The 19984-nt window shown below is 44.6% G+C and overlaps 1 protein-coding gene across 1 annotated transcript in view; it reads right to left on the bottom strand.

Moving 5' to 3' along the window:
- Positions 1–19984, bottom strand: part of LOC144724936 (CUB and sushi domain-containing protein 1-like) — a 684194-nt gene that overhangs the window by 329275 nt on the left and 334935 nt on the right. Inside the window, exons 12-15 of the mRNA XM_078604260.1 lie at positions 18890–19002; positions 11888–12070; positions 5867–6193; positions 3290–3484 (exon numbers count right to left, since the gene is read on the bottom strand). Of these exons, the coding sequence (XP_078460386.1) occupies positions 3290–3484; positions 5867–6193; positions 11888–12070; positions 18890–19002 (818 nt within the window). The remainder of the gene's footprint in view (positions 1–3289; positions 3485–5866; positions 6194–11887; positions 12071–18889; positions 19003–19984) is intronic.

Here is a 19984-nt window from a genome sequence, read left to right as displayed (position 1 = left end):
CCACTGGGATAGGGTGTCTGTCTCTTTTGCGCAGAACATCTGGGGATCTGATGGGAGCAATGCATTAACGTACACAACTAAAACTAAAAAGTGTGCGACAAATCGGTAAACAACGCGTTCCTTTTGTCGTGTGAAAATTCTATTTTACGCAAGTCTTCTTTTTTTTATGCCGAGAAACAAAAAAAATAACTAAAAGAGGGAGAAACTGGTAAAAAAAAACATGCATAATGTAGAAACCGTTATGGTATAAATTAATAGGTAATTGTTGTGAAGAGGCATTAAATACTCTGTATAATTAATTGGTTTAATTAATCGCTCAGGGCATTTTGAATTCTATTAAAAAGTAAACATTTACGATGCCTCATAGACTGCATTCGATGTGCTTACAACTAATACCTGAGTGTTGCGTGACACAAAGTGGTCAAGTGAAAAGCCAAACGGTGTCCCAATGCTGAAATATGCATTCAGTTGTACTCGCCTCCCATTGGGGCTTCTATTTTGGTGGTGGAAATTCTATGTTCCTATGCCGGGAATCTGTCACCTCTCATACAACTTGTGATAATCTTCGAAGCAGTGAGTCTAACCCAAATTGGGGCAATGCGGTTATCGCAATCGGGTGTTCAGAGGTCACCAGTTGAACCATCGATGCCAGGGTTGACTCAGCCCATCATCGTCATCATCACAGTATGGCCCGTAACGTAACCTAAGCACCACGTAGAAACATGGGATTGCTCGTGCATATATATATCTACTATAATCACCCAGGAAGTCCTTAACGCTCGTGACGTCACTCCACATCAACCCCCCCTCATTAATATTCATGAGCAGGTGACGTCCTCCAAATGGACACCTCCACCTCCCCTCCATTATTATTACCTACTATAATGAGCCAAGAATGTCTGTGTGCAACGCTCGTGACGTCACTCCACGTCGACCAGTCCCCCTCACCAATACTCATTATAAGGTGGCGTCCTCCAAATGGACACACCCCCCCCCCCCCATTCATAATAATTAGCGGCTGACGTCACTCCACATGGGGGGGCGAGGCGCCTCCTCCCCCCTCCTTGGCGTCAACTTATAACCCTCACTACAAAGACAGAACCCTCACGCCACGCGATCTCTGTAACGCTGTTGAGACATCAAAGTAAAAAGGACGTCTTGATGAACAAGGGATTATTACCTTAAAATGAAATAGGTCTGTGTCACTGCGCCCTTACAAACTGCACACGAATTGATACAATGAATAGTATGTCGTGGTCTGCTTTACGCTTGCAAGTTTCAGATTTACTGCAATACACCCGTCTTTGGACGGGCAAAAGGCGAGTTGATTATAGTTGTACAACGGTTTATTTTATTTTATACATTTCAATGAAATCTATGTATGTCAGTGACTCATCTCGACATAATCACGAAATTTTATTTTCATGATTATGAGATTATAATTAACTCAGCTTGTTGAACTGAAAAACGGAAAGTAATTTCGAGAGATTCGTTATATAACTAAACTATTGCATGCATTTATAACTGTGTAAGAAACCACTGAAAATAATGTTGACTTTGCAAGTGAGGTCTGGGGTACAGGGTTGAGGATGCTTCAGTAAAGAGAATGCTAATGCAAATAATAAAAAATACGTAACCGATGTCTGACATTGCGATTGAAACATAATGCTCGCAGTCGTTCGGCAAAGTGACGGACGTATCATCTTTAAGCTTCGTCTGTTGTCTTCCCCCCGCACCTCCGATGGTTGGCTACGGACGGTGCGAAGAAGTTCAACATACGTATGTGTTATCAAAGATGGCGGTGCCCTTACTAAGTAAACATTAGAACGAGGGGATTTGTTTCGTGTTGTTGTCCTCCGAGGGAGGGCGCAGACAAGTGAACATTGTCAAGGAATGAAGCTGCAACAAAGATATGGTAGCAACTGCGTAGTGCTCAGAATTTCTAGTGAACGGGAGGTGAGCGTACATGTGAGATAGCTACAGAAGCGGGCAAGCCAGCTGGTGCTTCAACTGCTATGTTGCCTGTCAATTGTATACGATCTGAACTTAGCAAATATCAGTGCTCGACAGGGATAAGAATTAAAGCAATAATCCACAAAAAATATATATAATCGCCAACAGCGCGTGAATGTTGGGTGTCAAAAATACAAATAGGAGACCATAGAAAAAATAGAATGTTATCTTGTGATTCCTTGTTGGCCAGAAACCAGCGCGAAGGCAAGACATCTTTGGCTCAATGCCGCCATTCCATATGTCTGCAAATGTTGGCACGGTTCATATAAGTAGTCGTGACCATATTGCAGCTTTACTCCGCAATAAATTACACTTGCATTTAAATCAAGAGAGAAAAAAAAAAAGAAAAACAATAATTGCACTTCTTATTTAAGGTTGTCCATGGGCACTGTCACCATGATCACATGGTACACCTGTCGTCCAGCGGCAAAAATATGACAAATTACGGCTGCACGGGAGTAACAAGTGTCATGCCGCTTTCATCAGATATATCACTGAAATCACGCTAACAGAGATAACAGAAACATCAAGTTAGTTTACTCATTCAAACACTATTGTATCCACTAGTTCTAGTACCAAGTGAATTTCAAAGCACGCAAATTCGCATCGACGGGGCGCTTAAAAATGCCCCCGCAATTTAAAGTGCTTCGAATCACATCTCAACCGTTCCAACAATGCCCTTCCGCAGTCTAGCCAAGAAAACCCCCAGTGGCAGCTGCCTCAATATGACAAAAGATGTGTAGGGGTGTCCGGGGAAGGATTCCCACCAATAGGAGGGGGAGTGGGATGGTGACAGGAGAAGGGGGAGAAGCAGGTGAGGAGATATAAGGGAGAGAACGGGCGGGAAGAGGGGTTTGTTGGCGGGAACGGCTAGAGACAGGTGTGGATGGGAGAAAAGGAATAAAAGACGAACCCCTGCAACCTTGTGTCGGCTCTCCTTTACAGATGTATGCAGCCCTTGTCTGCAACTGGGTATTCGTTTGCCGGTAGGGAAGGGGAGCCGATGTTCTCCCCAATTAATTAATTTGCCATAATTTACCAAAATGTTGATTGCGATGGTGGCACACATGGCCTATTCTTTTTCTAATAACGTCGCGGGATCTTTAAAAGTCCACTATGAAGCAGACGGCAATGCAGTCCGCATGAAGCAGCTCCAGCCATGAATGGAATCAGAACCTCCTGGAGGAATCCGATGAGCTATGAAGCATTTTCTTTTTTACCAGACGTCCAGAGATGTCCAAACGTGAGCGGCCAAGGGGGTTTGGCTTTGCGTTACCTTCGCAGCGCGGAAGCGGGGCGCTCCACCTGATGATGTCGCCCTGCCGCACACACGTGACGCTCTCCGTGCCCTGGGAGCGGACGAAGCCGTTCTCGCACACGAAGAACACCGAGCGCCCCAGCTGGAACTCCTCTCCGAAGCGGCGGCCATTCACTGGTGTGCCGGGGTCGTGGCATTCGTTGTAGCCAAAAGCTGCGGACACGCGAGACAGTAAATTTTGTTTTGATGATTGGCATGAGCAAGGGGCAATGCAATGTTAAACGTAACACAGCACAATGTGTGTATGGTGAACTTCTTTTGCACCGTACGTAGCCGACCATGCTAATTGGAGGTGCGGGGAATGACAACAAACTAAACACAAAAAGCAAATGTCGCACATCCGACCATCACGCATCTGCCCTGACCATTGTGCAAGGTGAAACTGCCATTTTCTAGAGGTGTTCACAACCTCGACCATTTCGCGCGTGGGTACGCATTCCTAATCTCGCGTGCATTCGCTCACTTCTCAAGCACGAGAGAGCATCTCTCACGTTTTGAGAAATGCGCGCTATATTTCCCGTCCAGTAACCTGTTCGTCCACGGTGGTGCAACTGTCATTGAATATGTATGTCAAAAAAAAGATGAAAACAAATTATGTTCAAATATTCAACTTTTCAAATCTCGGCTTACAACTCAGTCCCCAGCGGGTCGGATGTGCGACATTGTACCTAATATCCAGCGGCATAGAAATTAATGAGATACATTGGGAAGAGGTCATGTAGCAGTCGCCTGAGGCATTGGACAGGGCTGGTGGTGGTGGTGTTGCACTGCAGACTACACATAGCCCGCAGGCTATAGGTTGGATGCTTGACGAAGCAAATACCTGTGTAAAGATTTACTTAGTGCTGAGGACATTTCAGTGGAAACGTTACAGGGGGCTGGGTTTTGTGTGTTATGTAGTGCACATATCTGCCTCTATAAATTAATGTGGTCTTGTAGCTGGGCTCAAATATTAGCTCTGGCACCAATGCACGCACTTAAAGGCCATGGGATCGAGAGGCAATTTTATCTACGTCCCATAAGGCATTGCGTGTGGATGAAAACTAACTTTTTACAAGCGTGTTCTTGCCCTTTGTTTTACCAATGTATTCCAAGTATCCTCTTGGCATCACATCCAGCGATGGAATGTCAGTACAGAAATCACTCAGAGTTTCGCAACACCCTATGATCGAGACCAGTCCATTGAAGCTGATATCACAGAACTACAACTGTGGTCGCATTCAATAACCTCTTATCCACACTGCAGGTGCTTTACATTCCCACATGCTTCTTGGAAAAGTACAGACCTGAGTCAGTCGTGAAAATTCCACATTCCTAGGGCGGGGGGGGGGGGTAGTCGGTCTATCCATTGGACAACCACTGTTAACTTTCCCATTAAGTGGTACTCATTTATTACAGACCGTGTATCGACCCCCGGAAGGATGATGGACTTAGTTAACCTCCTACAAGGAGTTGAACTTGAAACCTGCCCATTGCGAGCCACTCACTATACCACTGAGCCGCCTGGCCGGACACTGCTCTACACCTCAGAAGAACAGCAGCTGCTGCTACATCAGTGGAAAACACCACACAAGCATATCAGCATGATACATATTGCTGGGATCCCTATTCCTTCATCGAGAAGACACTTAGTTGAATGTGGCGGTTTTGTTTTTGTCATTCATTACGTTGGTTGTGCACTTTAATCCTCAAAATTTATTTAAGTTGGGCCAAGTGCCGGACCAACTCTCGTTGCCGACAAGAAGCACAGTGGTGCTTGCATTCACAGGATAGCTACTATGATGATAGCAGAATATTTAACGGTCAATAATAGTGATCATTTTTTAGATATTTTTATTTATTTACAATATACCGCCATGACAGTGGTGTATTGGATACAGCAGGGTATCTGTAACAGTATAGCTCTATTAATGGCATACCTTCTCCGCAATAAGCAGATCATCTCCTGGTCTATCACCATGACACTGGTTTAACAACAGGACACCGACTGGCATATCAGTGTGACATGTGGTATCTGCTTCATGGGCACACTTGGCATATCAGTGTGGCCAGAGTGTATGTGGTGTATTAGTGTGACACGTGGTATCTTCCTCACTGGTACACCCACTGGCATGTGAGCGTGTGAGTGTATCTGCTGGATCTGATGCACCACCTACACTCGTTTTTCTGGTGTATAAACTAAACTAAAATGAAAATGTTGTTTATTTTATCAGGTAACGTCCATTGAGACAAATAGTTATTTTTCAGAAGCGACTTGGCCACAAATGATAGCGCAATAAAGTGGCTTATTACGTGGAAATTTATAGTAGCAGCCAAATGTTCTAAATGCATATTTCTAAATGTGGAGGGAACAACCGGAAGACCTGGAGAAAAATCCACGCTACCACGGGGAGAGAAAAAACACGCAAACTCCAAATGTACAGCAGGTGCCGGGGTCAGGGATTGAACCCACGACCTCCTGGACACCAGGTGGGCGAGTTAACGTCTCGCCACCACGGCCACCATGGCTAACGTGTACACTGGTGGGACACCTACTGGTGTAGGAGATGTTGAACCCCCGTCCCGACATGGAGTGGTCGCTCTGGAACTCGAGGCGCACGACGTGGCTGCTGCTCGACAGCTGCGTGGGCACGGCGCCGCCCGTGAAGGTGCCCAGGATCGCCGATTCCGAGTCCTCGCCGTCGCGCACCGTCAGGAAGTCGAACTGCGTCTCAACGTCGAAGTCGTTGAAGATGACGTGGATGCGGCTGCCGGCCGCAGTGATGATGAGCCACACGCAGTTGAGGTTCCCGCCGTAGCCCTCGGGGTAGTTTGGCGATAGCACCACGCTCGCCGCGGCCGTGTAGTTGAAGAAGCAAGAGACTGTGACGGCACAGAGTTGCGTTGGCAATGGTCAGCAGAGCGATAAGTTATCACCGCCATTGCTGTGAACATTAGATCGCCAGGTGGCACAATTATTAAAATAATTTGGCTGCTGTGATATGCCACTTTCTTGAGCTATCATTTGTGGCTGGGTAGCTTTTGAAAAATCATCTAATAGCTAAGTGGGATTGACCTGGTAAAATAACAAAAGATTATTTTATTTTGTGATTTGTTTACCTTTTCTATACTTTGTACTCGTATTTAGTATTTGGTATTTTTTGTTGAACTGTGACTTTCTGACCCGCCCCTACTGGAGGTCTTTAAAAAAAAGCTTGAAAGCTCGTCGGATTCCTCCAATATGAATAAACACTGATTCTGATTCACAATGGGAAGCCCGGCGAGGTTAAATCCCAGTCAGGGATCAATGTGAGTGATTGTCTGGCTGCATATAAAATTGGTACCACTTATTGGGAGGTCAACAGTAGCTGTTCCACTTGTAGGAACTGGTCCCCCGCACTGAAAATGTGGAATTCCATCTCTGGCTCAGGACCAGACTATTTAATATTGCTAACATCACTAATCATAAATCAGCAGCATCAACAATCAATGGCACCTTTCATATACATCACCATGGCTCAGAGATAAGAAAAGCAAAATAATACTTTTTGGCTACAGAAGTAAATTTTCTGAGTCCTTTATAAATGAGGATGAGTCTCAGTAAATATCATTAGACTCTTTTCTCACAAGGGAGCTTAAAACCAAGTTTGCATAGGGTGGTGCTCTTCTCCCCAGTAAACACAATTTCACATTCCAATGGAGTGGGCTTCTGTATCAATTGGACAGTCATTGTAAATTTGAAGCTTTCGTGACTGCAGGAATCCATACTCTTTGGTTCTTTCAGTAAAGTCACGTAGGTATAAAATAAAATAAATCACGACGTTTCGGGCGCAACACAAGCGTCCATTATCAGGTGAGAAAGCATGGTCTGCTGCTGAGGCAGACTACTTTAAAACGTCGTGATTTATTTTATTTTATACCAACTCCAACCGGAATGACAATGGCCGGAATCCACCCCTGACTTTGAATTTTTAAACGGGTGACTTTACAAGCCGATTGCGTTATTTGCAAGGCTAGGCGCAATTTCACGAGAATTTTACGTCCAGAAACACACGCATTTACAAGGGCAGATTTATGCACGAGCGAACTTCAGACCGGCCGTATCCCTACATTTCAACTGAGACACATCGGCAATAATTAATGCATGTGATGACATGCGGTTAGAAATTAATGTTTTGACACACATTGTCTCTAGCGCTCGTCACAGATGGCAAGGAGTTGAATCCAATAAATGTGTCAAGTTTCACTATTGTTACCTTGGCAAGCCTTCCTTTTTTTCCCCAATGGCAAATTCATTATTCCACTTCAACCTTCTTATCGTAAATGTCACTTAAAGATCAAACGAAAAGGTCCATACGAACCAAAAACCCTTTCTACAGTTATATTGTATGGTCACATCATTTGAAGAACATACATACAACATACATACACACCTAATTTGAAGCACACTACACACGTACTGAATATCACATGCAGATACACAAGCTTACAACACTTAGTAAGCACATGCATTAACTATAAAAGGACAGTCGTAATAAAAGAATTCAAACTTGTGATGCACCGCCCAGTATGCGCAGATTCTCTAAGAGATAGAACGACTCAGAGGAGCGAGAAAGCACAGACAGGCTGCAATGGAAGCCACGCGGGGAACCGGCATCAAATTCCACCCCAAGCTCTGCATTCCTCTATGTTAAGGTGTTATTGGACAATTAACCCTTTCCCGTTCTTTGACATCTCCACGTTGCAGAGCGGTTGTCTCATTCACCTCTGAATCTCGGAACGTGCAAGTGGTCAGCGTCAATTCTATTTAGAGAGGCATAGCGCCGTTGTTTTTAAAGTCGCTCACCGCAGAGAACTGTAGCGACACGATCGCTGTAATCTACGATAGCTGGCGCCAAACTGTGCCACACGCCCTCCCGCATGGCCTTGTGGAAGCCTCAGTGCCGACGTAGTTATTGTAATTTTAGTTTTTCTTCGGGTTCCGTTACAATCACGTACACGTACGTACACGTACGTCATCAGAATGGGAAAGGGTTAATGAGTGTTATTACATGCGGGTGAGGGGGCAACACCATCCCATACAGATGGAACAGGTGGAGTCCCCCGTAGCTGTACCGCCTTCTCCTGCCAAGCCAGAACATGGCAGCTCAATGCACGTGGGAAGTGAGTTAAGCAACATTTGTGTGATCTACAAACCCTTGCTTCCACAGTGCTGGATTACAGGCATGCATGGCCATCACCATGCAGCTTTTATGTCATCTAGCTTCATAGACCGCCGTGGGCAGCATGAAAATTAATCAAATCCAGTCTTCCAGTATTGTAGTACATTGCGATAACTGCTGCATATCCAATTCTTGCCCACAGTTATTCTTCAAAACATATATGCATAATATCGAGAATAAACTTAACTACAGTCACAATAAACAGTTGCTATATGGTAATAAATATGGCACTAAATTATAAAGTGAAAAGTCAAAAAGTTATTTCCTGCTCAAATCAGCCTTCAGGTGTTGCTCATATCCCATTTATAGCCCTTCGCCAGGAGGGGAATTCCACATTCCTATGGCTGGGGGTGAATCTATCCATAGGACAAAGACTGGTGACTTCCCAACCAAATAGTACAAATTGTTTTGATCCCAAGAGAGATGATGGCCTGAGTCAACACCCAGCCACGATTTGAACACGCAACCTTCTGATTGCGAGCCGATCACTCTTCTGCTGAGGTAGCTGATCAGTGCATCATACCTGGCCGGAAATATTATCATCATTATCATATTACGTTTTACACTGCCGTGGTTATTCTATGAAGTGACTGACAGTCAAGGCGTGTCCAATCAAACAAGCAATGAGGTCACACTCATCCTTTAGACTGGCGACCCCGAGCGAGCAAGTGAAAACATTCCACACTGCCATGGCCAATGCCAACCTCTGCATAAGATGACGACTACCACATTTCAACAAACCGGCGTTGATTTTATCAACTTAATAAAGATGATGGGCTTGGATTTGAAATCACAAACCTTTCAATCCTACGTTTGTGTCTTATAACTGCAGAGCCATCCACAGTAGGATGGCTGCCATAAATGATACATTACAAACTCAGTAACATTTTAATACGTAGGCTTTCACGACCAATATTATCCATAATCGAGGTGTTTTGGTTAGATCGCGTAAATATAAATATATCATTAAACCCGCCACCATCCGACAGCCAATTAGTAAGGTTTTCACGTAAACAGAACATGCCAATTCGTTAATAGTTCAGCACACCGGTGTGTTGGAGAGTAAAGCCACAACATTTGCATGCATTAACGACTGCGAATTCAACATTGCCAAGCATATTTACCCAAAATGAAATAATGGAACATTTGCCCACATTTTTTTTTTAAGATGGCTCTATGTACATTGTTGTTTTTGAACCTCTTTCGCACCGCACATAGCCAACCGTGTCAATCATAGGTGCTCTCATGCAATGAATGTTAAACTTCAATGGAATACGTTTTAGGCAAAGGGAATTGATGAAGGCTTGTTAAGGCTACTCACATGAGCACAGCAGGAATTCCATTTTCACCTATCAAAGGACCTGGGTGTGCTTATACGCACCACGTACGAGCAATGATTTAAGCTCTTCTCAAGAGAGTTGAAAGAATTCTGCAGGCAATCCGAGTTTTTTGCCAGTGCATCTAATTCACGCCTACCACTATTAACCCGTTCTTTGCCAGAGTTCTTCGCTGTAATCCAGCACTTGGGAGATGGGGTTTGTGCATCCCTTGACACATCATCATCGTCATGTGCAAAAGGATGCTCTGTGGTGGCTGAAATTCTGTACGGCCAAACGCTGTTAGAAAGTGACGACTAATATCATCATGGCCCACGAGGGGTGGTGTGGGCAGCACCGTCCTGAGTCACCTTTGATTATCGATGTTCTCGTTTAAGACTAAATGGATCTAGCAGAGACCAAATGCCAAGTTGAGATCACTACTTTTGACAGATGTGCATGGTCAGGAATGGAACCCAATGTCACTGACGTAACGGAGCGATGTGCTCATGATTGCTGCATCGAGACATACACAGAGACTCCAACAAGCGCACATACACACACACACAAGCATACATAGAAACAAAGACAAATATCCCCCATATAGCCTTTAACAGACTGTTGGGGCAAATGCTGTTAGCGAGCATCTATTAAGGCCGACACGGCACACAAGGGAGTGGTGTGGGCAGCACTATGCCTGGACGCCTTTATCTCCCCATGTTTAACACAGCATCCCAAGTACTATTATATGGCTGAGTCGACCTATTTATTGCTCGTGAGCGGGAATCGAACTTGAGTTGCTGGGTTTATAGCGCAGTTCGCTGACTGCTGCTCTCCATAGATTAAAAAGACAGGAACATGCGTGTGCGTATAAAAAAAGCTCATTTCAGGGAGTTGGATGGGTGCCTAAAGAGGTTAATGCTGCGCCGATATCACAGAACTGATCTAAGCCGTTGAAGTCCTGGGTTTCAATCCCACAATCCCATTATGGGATTAAATCCCAATTCCCAAGCCATGCTGAAGTGCAGCAAGTCTGATAACTTGTGTTGCCAATAGACTGCACAAATGGGACGCAATTATATATAGGTGAACACCTAAACATATTTATAAATGGATACTTAGCCAATAACACATACATATGCAAGTCTATTTTTGTTAGTTTGTTATGGGTAAACACACATTTTTCCACGAATTAATGAAAAATATGAGAATTTACATCCGGGCTTCACACAATGGTCAGCGCTTCACATTATGTCAGTAACTGTTGCAGGATGATGATACAGAATTTATTCTGAAGTAATTTCTGATTAGTCGTTTTTGTATTACAGTGACATATTGAAATCGTCGGGTTTAGACATAACCAATGTGAGCAGTTTTGTTTTACATATTTCACGTGATTGTTTTTTGTTGTTGCAAATATTATTATCGAGGCAGTGACCGTCAACTCCCCACACACGACAGCCGGCGAGATGTTAACTCCCTCATCTGTTTTCAGGAGGTCGTGGCTTCGATCCCAACCCTGACAATGCCTGTACATTTAGAGGCTGTATATCTCTCTCCCCGTGGTCGCATGGATTTTTATCCGGGTCCTCCAGTTTTTCCCCCACATTTGAAATCAACAAGCGTTCAGAGTATTTGGCTGATATAAATTTCCACATGATGGCAAGCCACTTTGTTGAGCTATCATTTGTGGCCAGGGCACTTCTGAAAAAGAGCACTATAGCTCAGCAGGTTTTACCTGGTAAAAATAAAAACTAAATTTAGTAGTTTTAACCATATGTGACTGAATCTCAGAAGAATCGGCTTCATTACTTTGCCAAGATTATTTTCGGCTTGCCGAGCCACCCACCGTCCTGTTATGTTTTCAATCCTATTCAGATCACTGCCACACACTTGTTGGAAGTACGATACGGTGGCACGCAGACAAATGCCGGCACGGTCTGCCAGCAACAAAAAAAAACAAAGCCACGGATGTGACCCCCGCCCCAACCCCAACCACGCACGTTTCTTGGGCATGCTGTCGAGGTGGCAGCACTCACATATGCATCTGGGAATGCTGGCTGTCCACTGGTTGTTGCTCTGGCAGGTGATGGCCTTCTCGCCAATTAGCTCGAAGGCCGACTGGCACTCAAATGTCAGCCGGTCGCCGTGGGCAAATCCGCCGGCGTCCCTCCTGCCGTAAGGAGGCACACCTGGGTCTCCGCACGTCCCGGCTTCAATCTCTGACGAGGGGAAGGGGGAGAAACAAATGCAATTGGGCGACGGGATAAAAGTCAAGCGGTGATGCCCAAGGGGATGGCAGCACGGCTACTACTTCGGCTGTCCCATCTATAATACGTCTGTCTGTCTTATCATCATCATTGGGGGGGTGGGGGAGGGGAAGATGCCAGCATTCACACGCCCCACTCTGTTTAGTGAAAAATCACGAATTTCATCGTCAACCCGGTGGCCGAACATCGATCAACGATCTCTCGGTCTCCAGAGTGACAACTCACCCATCGTCAGGGGTGCCGCTGTGGTGTAAAGGTCAGGACACTGAATGTACAATCCAAAGGTCACTGGTTCGATCTCCCGGCATGGCAGTCAAGACGACGGGTACATATTATTAAATTTCCCCAGCCTCTGTCCACCAAGGGGCATAAATGAGTTCGCCACAGATAGACTGAGAGGTCACGAGTGGTGCGGTGAAGCGTGGCTATTTCCAACTCTTTCAATATAGATAGACTGGCATGGAAGAATAAGATAAGTACCATCTAGAGGGCCTCTCTAGAGCTCCCTCTCGTGGACATCCTTCTGCCAACAGTGGCGTGAGAGAGTAATTGTAGGGCCACGCTCTCACCTTTTCATTGTCGTCATCATGAACGTCACAACCAGGAGTGCCAGCCAATGAAGGCAAAGGTCTCGTTTTAAGGTTCCACTAAGCACTTGAAGGGAAACCCTTCAGGGTCGGCTTTCAAAACAGGGAGAGCCAATTTTTTTAGAACTTGGTATGCAAAAAAAGATCTATATTTCAAGAGCTGCTTGTTGTGTATCCCCCACACCTCCAATTAGCGCGGTTGGCTACGTACGGTACGAAATAAGCTCAGCGTACACACATTCATACATGCATGTGAGAATACGAGATGGTGGTCCTTCATAAATAACGTCACGAAGCAGCTGTCCTTAAAAAGCCTGCCACACGCGGCACCGGAGCGGCAGGTTGCCGATCCCCTGATCGTGGGGAATGTTCAAAGCGGATGTTTTACGGTAGCTGTAACACTCGGGGTGTGAGGTGCGAAAGAATGTCATCCAGTGCGGAGAAACAACGAACAAAACACAGGTATAGCAATTAAAGAGGAGACAAAAAGATACAACACGCGCTCTGACTAATGATTCACGAGAGAATTGGCGCGTAAATTAACACACGGCTCTAAGATGTGTTGCATTTATTGTCTTGTATATTAGTGGTTTGCTCAATGTCTGCTTAAGTCCCCCCCCCACCCAAAAAAAAATCTAAGAGCTAATATTTGAATTAACACTGAAGTGTTACTGGTTTCGGGCAATGCACATTCTGGTGATTCAGTACGATATGAGGCTCACAAACCCACAGGCCCATCGGCTGTCAGAGGCGAGTGATGCAGCATTGTGTGCTCCCGTACACGGCGAGGTGCTGCTCACCTCGATTCGGCCAGTCATGAAATTCCCACATTTATACTAGATTTGAAGTTTTCGTGACTGCAAGGATCCATACTCTTTGGTTCTTTCGGTAAAGTCACGTAGGTAAAAAAAAATAGAAAAAAAAATACAAATAAATTTACTTTTTTATTTTTTTTATTTTTTTTTATTTTTTAACCTACGTGACTTTACCGAAAGAACCAAAGAGTACACATTTATACTGCCCGACACAACTCAATCCGATACTTGGAATGGTCGATGGTTATATCCAATGGAGGTACTTTATTCAGCTTATGGATAGAAGCAGAATGGTGAGCTCACATCAGTTATTAAGTGCTGCGTTTTGCAGGCCTCCCCGTCCGGACTTTGCCAATACAGTTATATCATTAAATGCGTTTTGCCAGTTTTATTTTATTTCTCAATATTTCACGTAACGTGCCAACATTACCTCCTCTATGGCCAGGTCGCCCGTCTTGTAACTCAATGGGCCTCTTCTTACCCGTCTCAGTAAAGGTCCGGGCTCTGGCTCCTTGACCCCCACCCCACCTCGCCAGGATTTTAAACCGGCGACTTTATTAGTTTAACGACGGTGGGTTCAGTGATGACGTCGTCCTGCTCTATTTCGGACCGGAAGCAGGTGGATTGCTTAATTTTTCTGGAAAATCGCCCGATTATGCTGGATGTAATTACCAGCGAAACGTCGCACTACTCAAATTGTAAACGTTATAGATTTACTCTCCAACGCACCGGTGGGCTGAAGTAGTAACTAATTGGCGCGTTGTTTATGAGACAAACCTTACTGGCTGTGTCGGGAGGTGGAGGGTTACGACACATTTACACTTACGCGATCTAACCCACAAAACCTTTATTATGGACTTTCTTCGTGTGACTTGGAGCGCTCCAACCGCGAGAATCATGCAATGTGAATGAGGGAATAACTTATTCATGAACTATTGAGAATGTATTCTGCATGATTCAAACTTTAGAATTATGTATTTAAGGGATGCCTGTCGTTAGAGTGCACGATTCATAATTGTGATTTCAAATGAAAAATGTGGGGAGGTTAGCCGCAGTGTATCATTTCACTACGGCAGATACAATATTTCCGGGACGAGAACGTGAACTGTTTTCCCGCCATTGGCTCTGAGCCACTGACGCAGATGAGCGGCTGCCCCAATGCCTATTTTTTTAGAACCATTTGCTACGGCTCACATGTCATTCCAACTCTAAGAATACCTTCCAGGCATTCGCAATGTGTCGTGGAACAGTTTCGACCCTTCTAACTTGACCTCTGCTGTTCGTGTAATGTTGTGATATAAAAAAAAATCTAACAAACTGACGGCAAAATGGCGAGGTCGTCATCCACTAGAGACGCGCAAAACCTGCCAGCTGCAACAGCTGCCTTTGTCCCTGAAATTACTATCCACTCCAAGAGCACGCTCTGCTATTTGTTTAGAAATGTCAATCTGTATTTCTCAATGAGACACTCATAGGTGAGAACATATATATACATATATAGCCGCTCGTTGGTTCTTTCGGTAAAGTCACGTAGAAAATAAAATCAATAATAATAGAATACGATGTTTCGATGGCAACTCAAGCAACCATCATCAGGTAAGAATGAATGAAAAAAAAACATAGTAAACTTAGAAATATAACGCAATACAACACAGAGAGTCGGCTAACACAGCAGTGAACGCGTCACCTGGTTGATTACGTTCTTCCAAAGATTGCTAAAAACACACTGTTTGTCTTGGTGTGTGTCTCGCTCTGTGTGTCTCTCTCTGCAAGTGTGTCTGTCTACATTGTCTCCGTGTCTGTGTTTTGTCTCTCTCTCAAATTTAGCAATCTTTGGAAGAACGTAATCAACCAGGTAGGGTGTTGACTGTTGTTATATCCGACTCTCTGTGTCGTATTGCATTATATTTCTAAGTTTACTATGTTTGTTTTTTCTCATTCATTCTTACCTGATGATGGTTTCCTGTGTTGCAATCGAAACGTCGTATTCTATTATTATTTGATTTTCTCTTTCTACGTGACTTTACCGAAAGAACCAAAGAGCAATTCCTGCAGTCACGAAAGCTTCATATATCTATCTGGTTGTGGTCAGAGTATCTGACTCACAATTTGACAGTTACGAGTTCACAACCCGGTTCAAGGCTAGACTCAGCCCCTCCGGAGTCAATGCTACCATGTGTAAATCGATTGTCTGGAGTGACCCCCCTTTTAGCCCCAAGAAGGTGGAACGTTTTCACCACAACAAAGCAGGGATTGGTGGCACAGTGGTTCGAGCAATGCACTGGAGACCCAGCCACCCAAGTTGAATTTATGGCCATGCCAAATGAGCGGAATCAAACTGAACCAGTCCTGCCTGCGCCCCAGCGTCGTCAACACACACACTGACCAGAGTGGTGAAGTATGGTGAAACAAAACCTGCACAACTGACACCACACGGGGAGGACTTTATCCAGCAGCGGATTGACAAAGGACCGAAAAGTATTATGAGTGCATTTCCTCTTCTATATATATGCCTGCACTAGGAACGGTGATGCAATGGTCTTCTCGATGAATCTGTCGACCTGAGTTCAATCCCAGTCATGGCTAATATCGGTGGCCAGCGATATAAGAATGATGAACATATCGTAAGCTACCGTGCATTAAGGCTAGCAACTGAGTGCTGTGAACGTGCAGTAGCACAATCTGAGCATCTTTCTCATTCCAAACGATGGAGGTGATACAACCTACCGGGTGCTCATTTTTGTCTGAGTGGACCCGTGAGAGACACAGCCAGGATGCTCTTTGTGCTGTGCGCGACCAGGTACTTACACCACTGGCTCAGCACCACCAATGGAGAGGAGCAACTTGCCTTATACACATTTAATTTTGAAGAGACGTTGAACGTTCACAGTACGTTCAGTATGTACGGTGTATGACCAAACTCGACTGCGTTCAATCCCTAGGCTGTAGGCAAGTTACAACAGTTCTTTCTGCTTAATCATTCGCACAACGCCATTTGGCGATTCCCTCCATCCCACTGCCTCTTTTCCAAAGTTCTTAAAACCTGCCCCGATTCAAGAAATGTGTTAACTCTCATCTGCAGCATTACAACTTTAAAAGTGCTGTTTGTTGTTGGCCGCTTGGCAGTTTGGGCCTCATTTGGCGGGCTGTGCTAAGCAATCGTGAGTAAGCAGCAATATATAAACACACACACACACACGTGTTCTAATTACATTTTGTCTTCAATGTCGTAAAGTTACTATAAGCTGCCTTTCGTTCAATTTCAATATTATTCAATAACTTTCTAAGCCTGCCACATTTTTCGAGTATTACTTTTTGTTATTAAATTTGCATTTCGAATTCTACACATGAGTACAGCAATACGGCATCCAATGTAACCTAATTCAGTGCTCAACTACGTGCAACTGTTACATTTCAAGCAACAAATCTGTGCTAAAAATTGGCAGCTGTTGTAAGGATTGCAATATAAGACCGACAGCCTCAAACACCACAGATGATTACTTTGTGTTGGGCTCTTCAGGTGGCATTGCATTTAGGGGGGGAATTTTGAGGTCAGGAAGGTCATCCCATTAAAATTTAGTTTATCACAGCAAAGGTATGTGAGAGACGCATCTATATTTAAACTGAAATAGAAGCTAATGCACACGACATATTTCCCAACTGGGCCTCAATAAAGTCTGAGTGTGTGCACGCATGAGTCTTGGTGGATCGGTGTGTATATGGGGAGCGGTGGCGGAGTGGTTAGCGCACTGCGCTACGAACCCAGTCACCCAAGTTTGATGTCCGCTCAGCCTTAAATGGTGCAGTGTGTAAACATCAGCACCAGGGAGACAAAGGCGGCCGGGCGTGGTGCTGGCCACCAACCCCCTCATGTTTTGTGCCTGCCTTCATAGGGGCTTGCCGAAAGCACTTGCCCCAACAGTCTTTGTTAAGGTTATACGGGGCATCTTTGTCTATGTATATGTTGTATGTTTACAGTACGTGGAAGAGTGTGGCAGGATGCTTTAAAATACACGTCGTGTGTGTTAACATTCGTATTGTCTACCATCAAATCACTCTAAATGTTATTGGTCTCGTAAGCGAAACCAGATTGCTACTGGTGAGTACTGTGATAACTGAATACATCTACAATGACAATGCTACATATTTTCAATGATTGCAAGAGATTTTTTTTTCTCCCATGACTACATTCACTCCACGTTGCCGCTGATCACGATTATTTTCTGACACAGTACTTGCTTTGTAAAATGTGCCCTGTAAGTGATTTAAACAAAGCAACTTACGAGCAGAATGCGACGATTCGATTCACACAATGAAGCCTACGTGTTAGGCTGACAATGAAGGTCTACATCTGTTGGAGGATGGAGTTTTACATTACCGTCTGCAGCACAGCATTGCAGACAAGGCAATATATATAACTGGGCAGTGGCTTTAGGAGTGACGATTGGCACACTGGACTTTCAATTCCGAAGTGGCCGATTCAATCTGCAAACAGCGGTGCAATTTTTATTAAACCCCCCTCTCCTCTGTCTACCAAGCAGTATAAATGGGATGCACCGCAGTTAGTTGATCGGCAGGTGGTCGCATGCGGTGGGGGTAACGTGTGGGTCCTCTCACCTCTTCCAACAACACGTCTGGTCCCACGTGGAAGAGTAGGCCAAAAGCCCGTAGTCTAGCGGCTCCCCCGAGTGGATGCCCTTCCACCAACAGCAATGTTTACAATACAAGGTGGCGAGATGTTAACTACCTCGCCTAGTCAGAGGTGTGGACTCGAGTCATGTGACTTGGACTCGAGTCAGACTCGAGTCATGAATTTGATGACTTGCGACTCGACTTGGACTTGCATAACAATGACTTTGTCCCACCTATGAGATGTGGACTCGAGTCATGTGACTTGGACTCGAGTCAGACTCGAGTTATGAATTTGATGACTTGCGACTCGACTTGGACTTGCATAACAATGACTTTGTCCCACCTCTGCGCCTAGTATACAGAAGGCCGTGGGTTCAATCCCATCCCTGACGCCTGTATATTTTGAGTTTGCGTGTTCTCCCCGTGGTCGCGTGGACTTGTCTCCGGGTCCTCCGGTTTTTCCCTCCACATTTAGAAACGTGCGTTTAGAGTTATCTGGCTGCTATAAATGTCCACGTGACAAGCCACTTCGTTGAGCTATCATTTGTGGCCAGGTCACTTCTGAAAAAGAGCTACATAGCATAGTGGGCCTTGCCTGGTAAAGTAAAAAAGAATTGTTACGTTTTTAGGAACTGCAGGGCCGCACGTCTTTGCTCGTGACTTTAAAGTGCCGTGTGTTGGCACCGTGTGTTGGTAATGCGTGCCGGTACCGTGTGTCACAACTGTGGGCCTGTTACCTTCATAGATGACCTTGAAGCCCAGCGAACCCACCGTCTCGTCCGTCTGAAGGTAAATCCACATCTGATTGCTGATGCTCACAATCAAGTCAGGCACGTCTGCACCAGTGAGGCTGTACACACACGTGCACAAAAATACATTATAGCAGCAATTCATCATCAGTCAGTGAATACATCTATTGGAAAAAAACCTGATGTGTTTTTTTGTCATATTCATTATTGCACAAAGACTAATTACACAAAATATGAGCATGTTCCACGTTAGGTTGTCGGCATTTTTCTCAAGCGAACAATATTTACGAGAACTGCTCCAACTGGGATAACGTAACACCGGGTGAAAAAAACGAGACAGATGTTGCACGATTGACACTATCACGAAAGACAATTAAAAGCACGCACACACACGCGCAACGCGTGTACAGAAGCTTAATTAAAAATATGCTTGGTTTAGCCATCTGTGAAGAATAACTTTGCCATTAGCCCCGAAAGACTCAACACTCAAGATCACACATGACGCTTTCATTTAACCCTCTGAAGCTCAAACTAAAAACAAGCAATAGTCTGAAACAACAATTACCGTACAATATTTTTTAAATTATAATCATCACAGTATGCTTGTAATCTAAAACATGGTAGTCTTTTGACTCGCAAACAGAAGGCTAGCCCACGTTGAGGTGGACTCAGCCCATTATGCTTATTCAGTAGATAAAACAGATACCACTTTGTTGGTGGTGGTGGACAACATGAATGTATGTTGAACTGCTTTCTCAACATATGTGGCCAACCGTATTAATCGAAGGTGCAGAGGAAGGACAACAAACTAAAAAATTGCACCCAAATCCGATGTGGAAATTGTCCTCTCAGCTCAGGGCATTTAACGAGCATGGGCACCATCCAACGGAAGTTTGTGCGCACGGAAAGCTTACGCTTTGGACTCTTCACGTATTTTCCGAAAGGATTTTGGACAACATTTGATTTCAAACATTCAAATGGCAATTAGCGAAGTTTTATTTTCGCATGGAAGAAAAAAAGTGTTATTTTATGTCGTTAATATCAGAAGCATGAGTGAAATGGATTATACTTACAAATGAGTGG

The sequence above is a fragment of the Lampetra planeri genome, chromosome 22 (genome assembly GCF_965212315.1).
Source record: "Lampetra planeri chromosome 22, kcLamPlan1.2.h2, whole genome shotgun sequence".
In the NCBI taxonomy this organism is placed as follows: Eukaryota; Metazoa; Chordata; class Hyperoartia; order Petromyzontiformes; family Petromyzontidae; genus Lampetra; species Lampetra planeri.
Note: the sequence above shows the minus strand (reverse complement) of the source record. Positions and strands in the feature narration are given on the sequence as shown.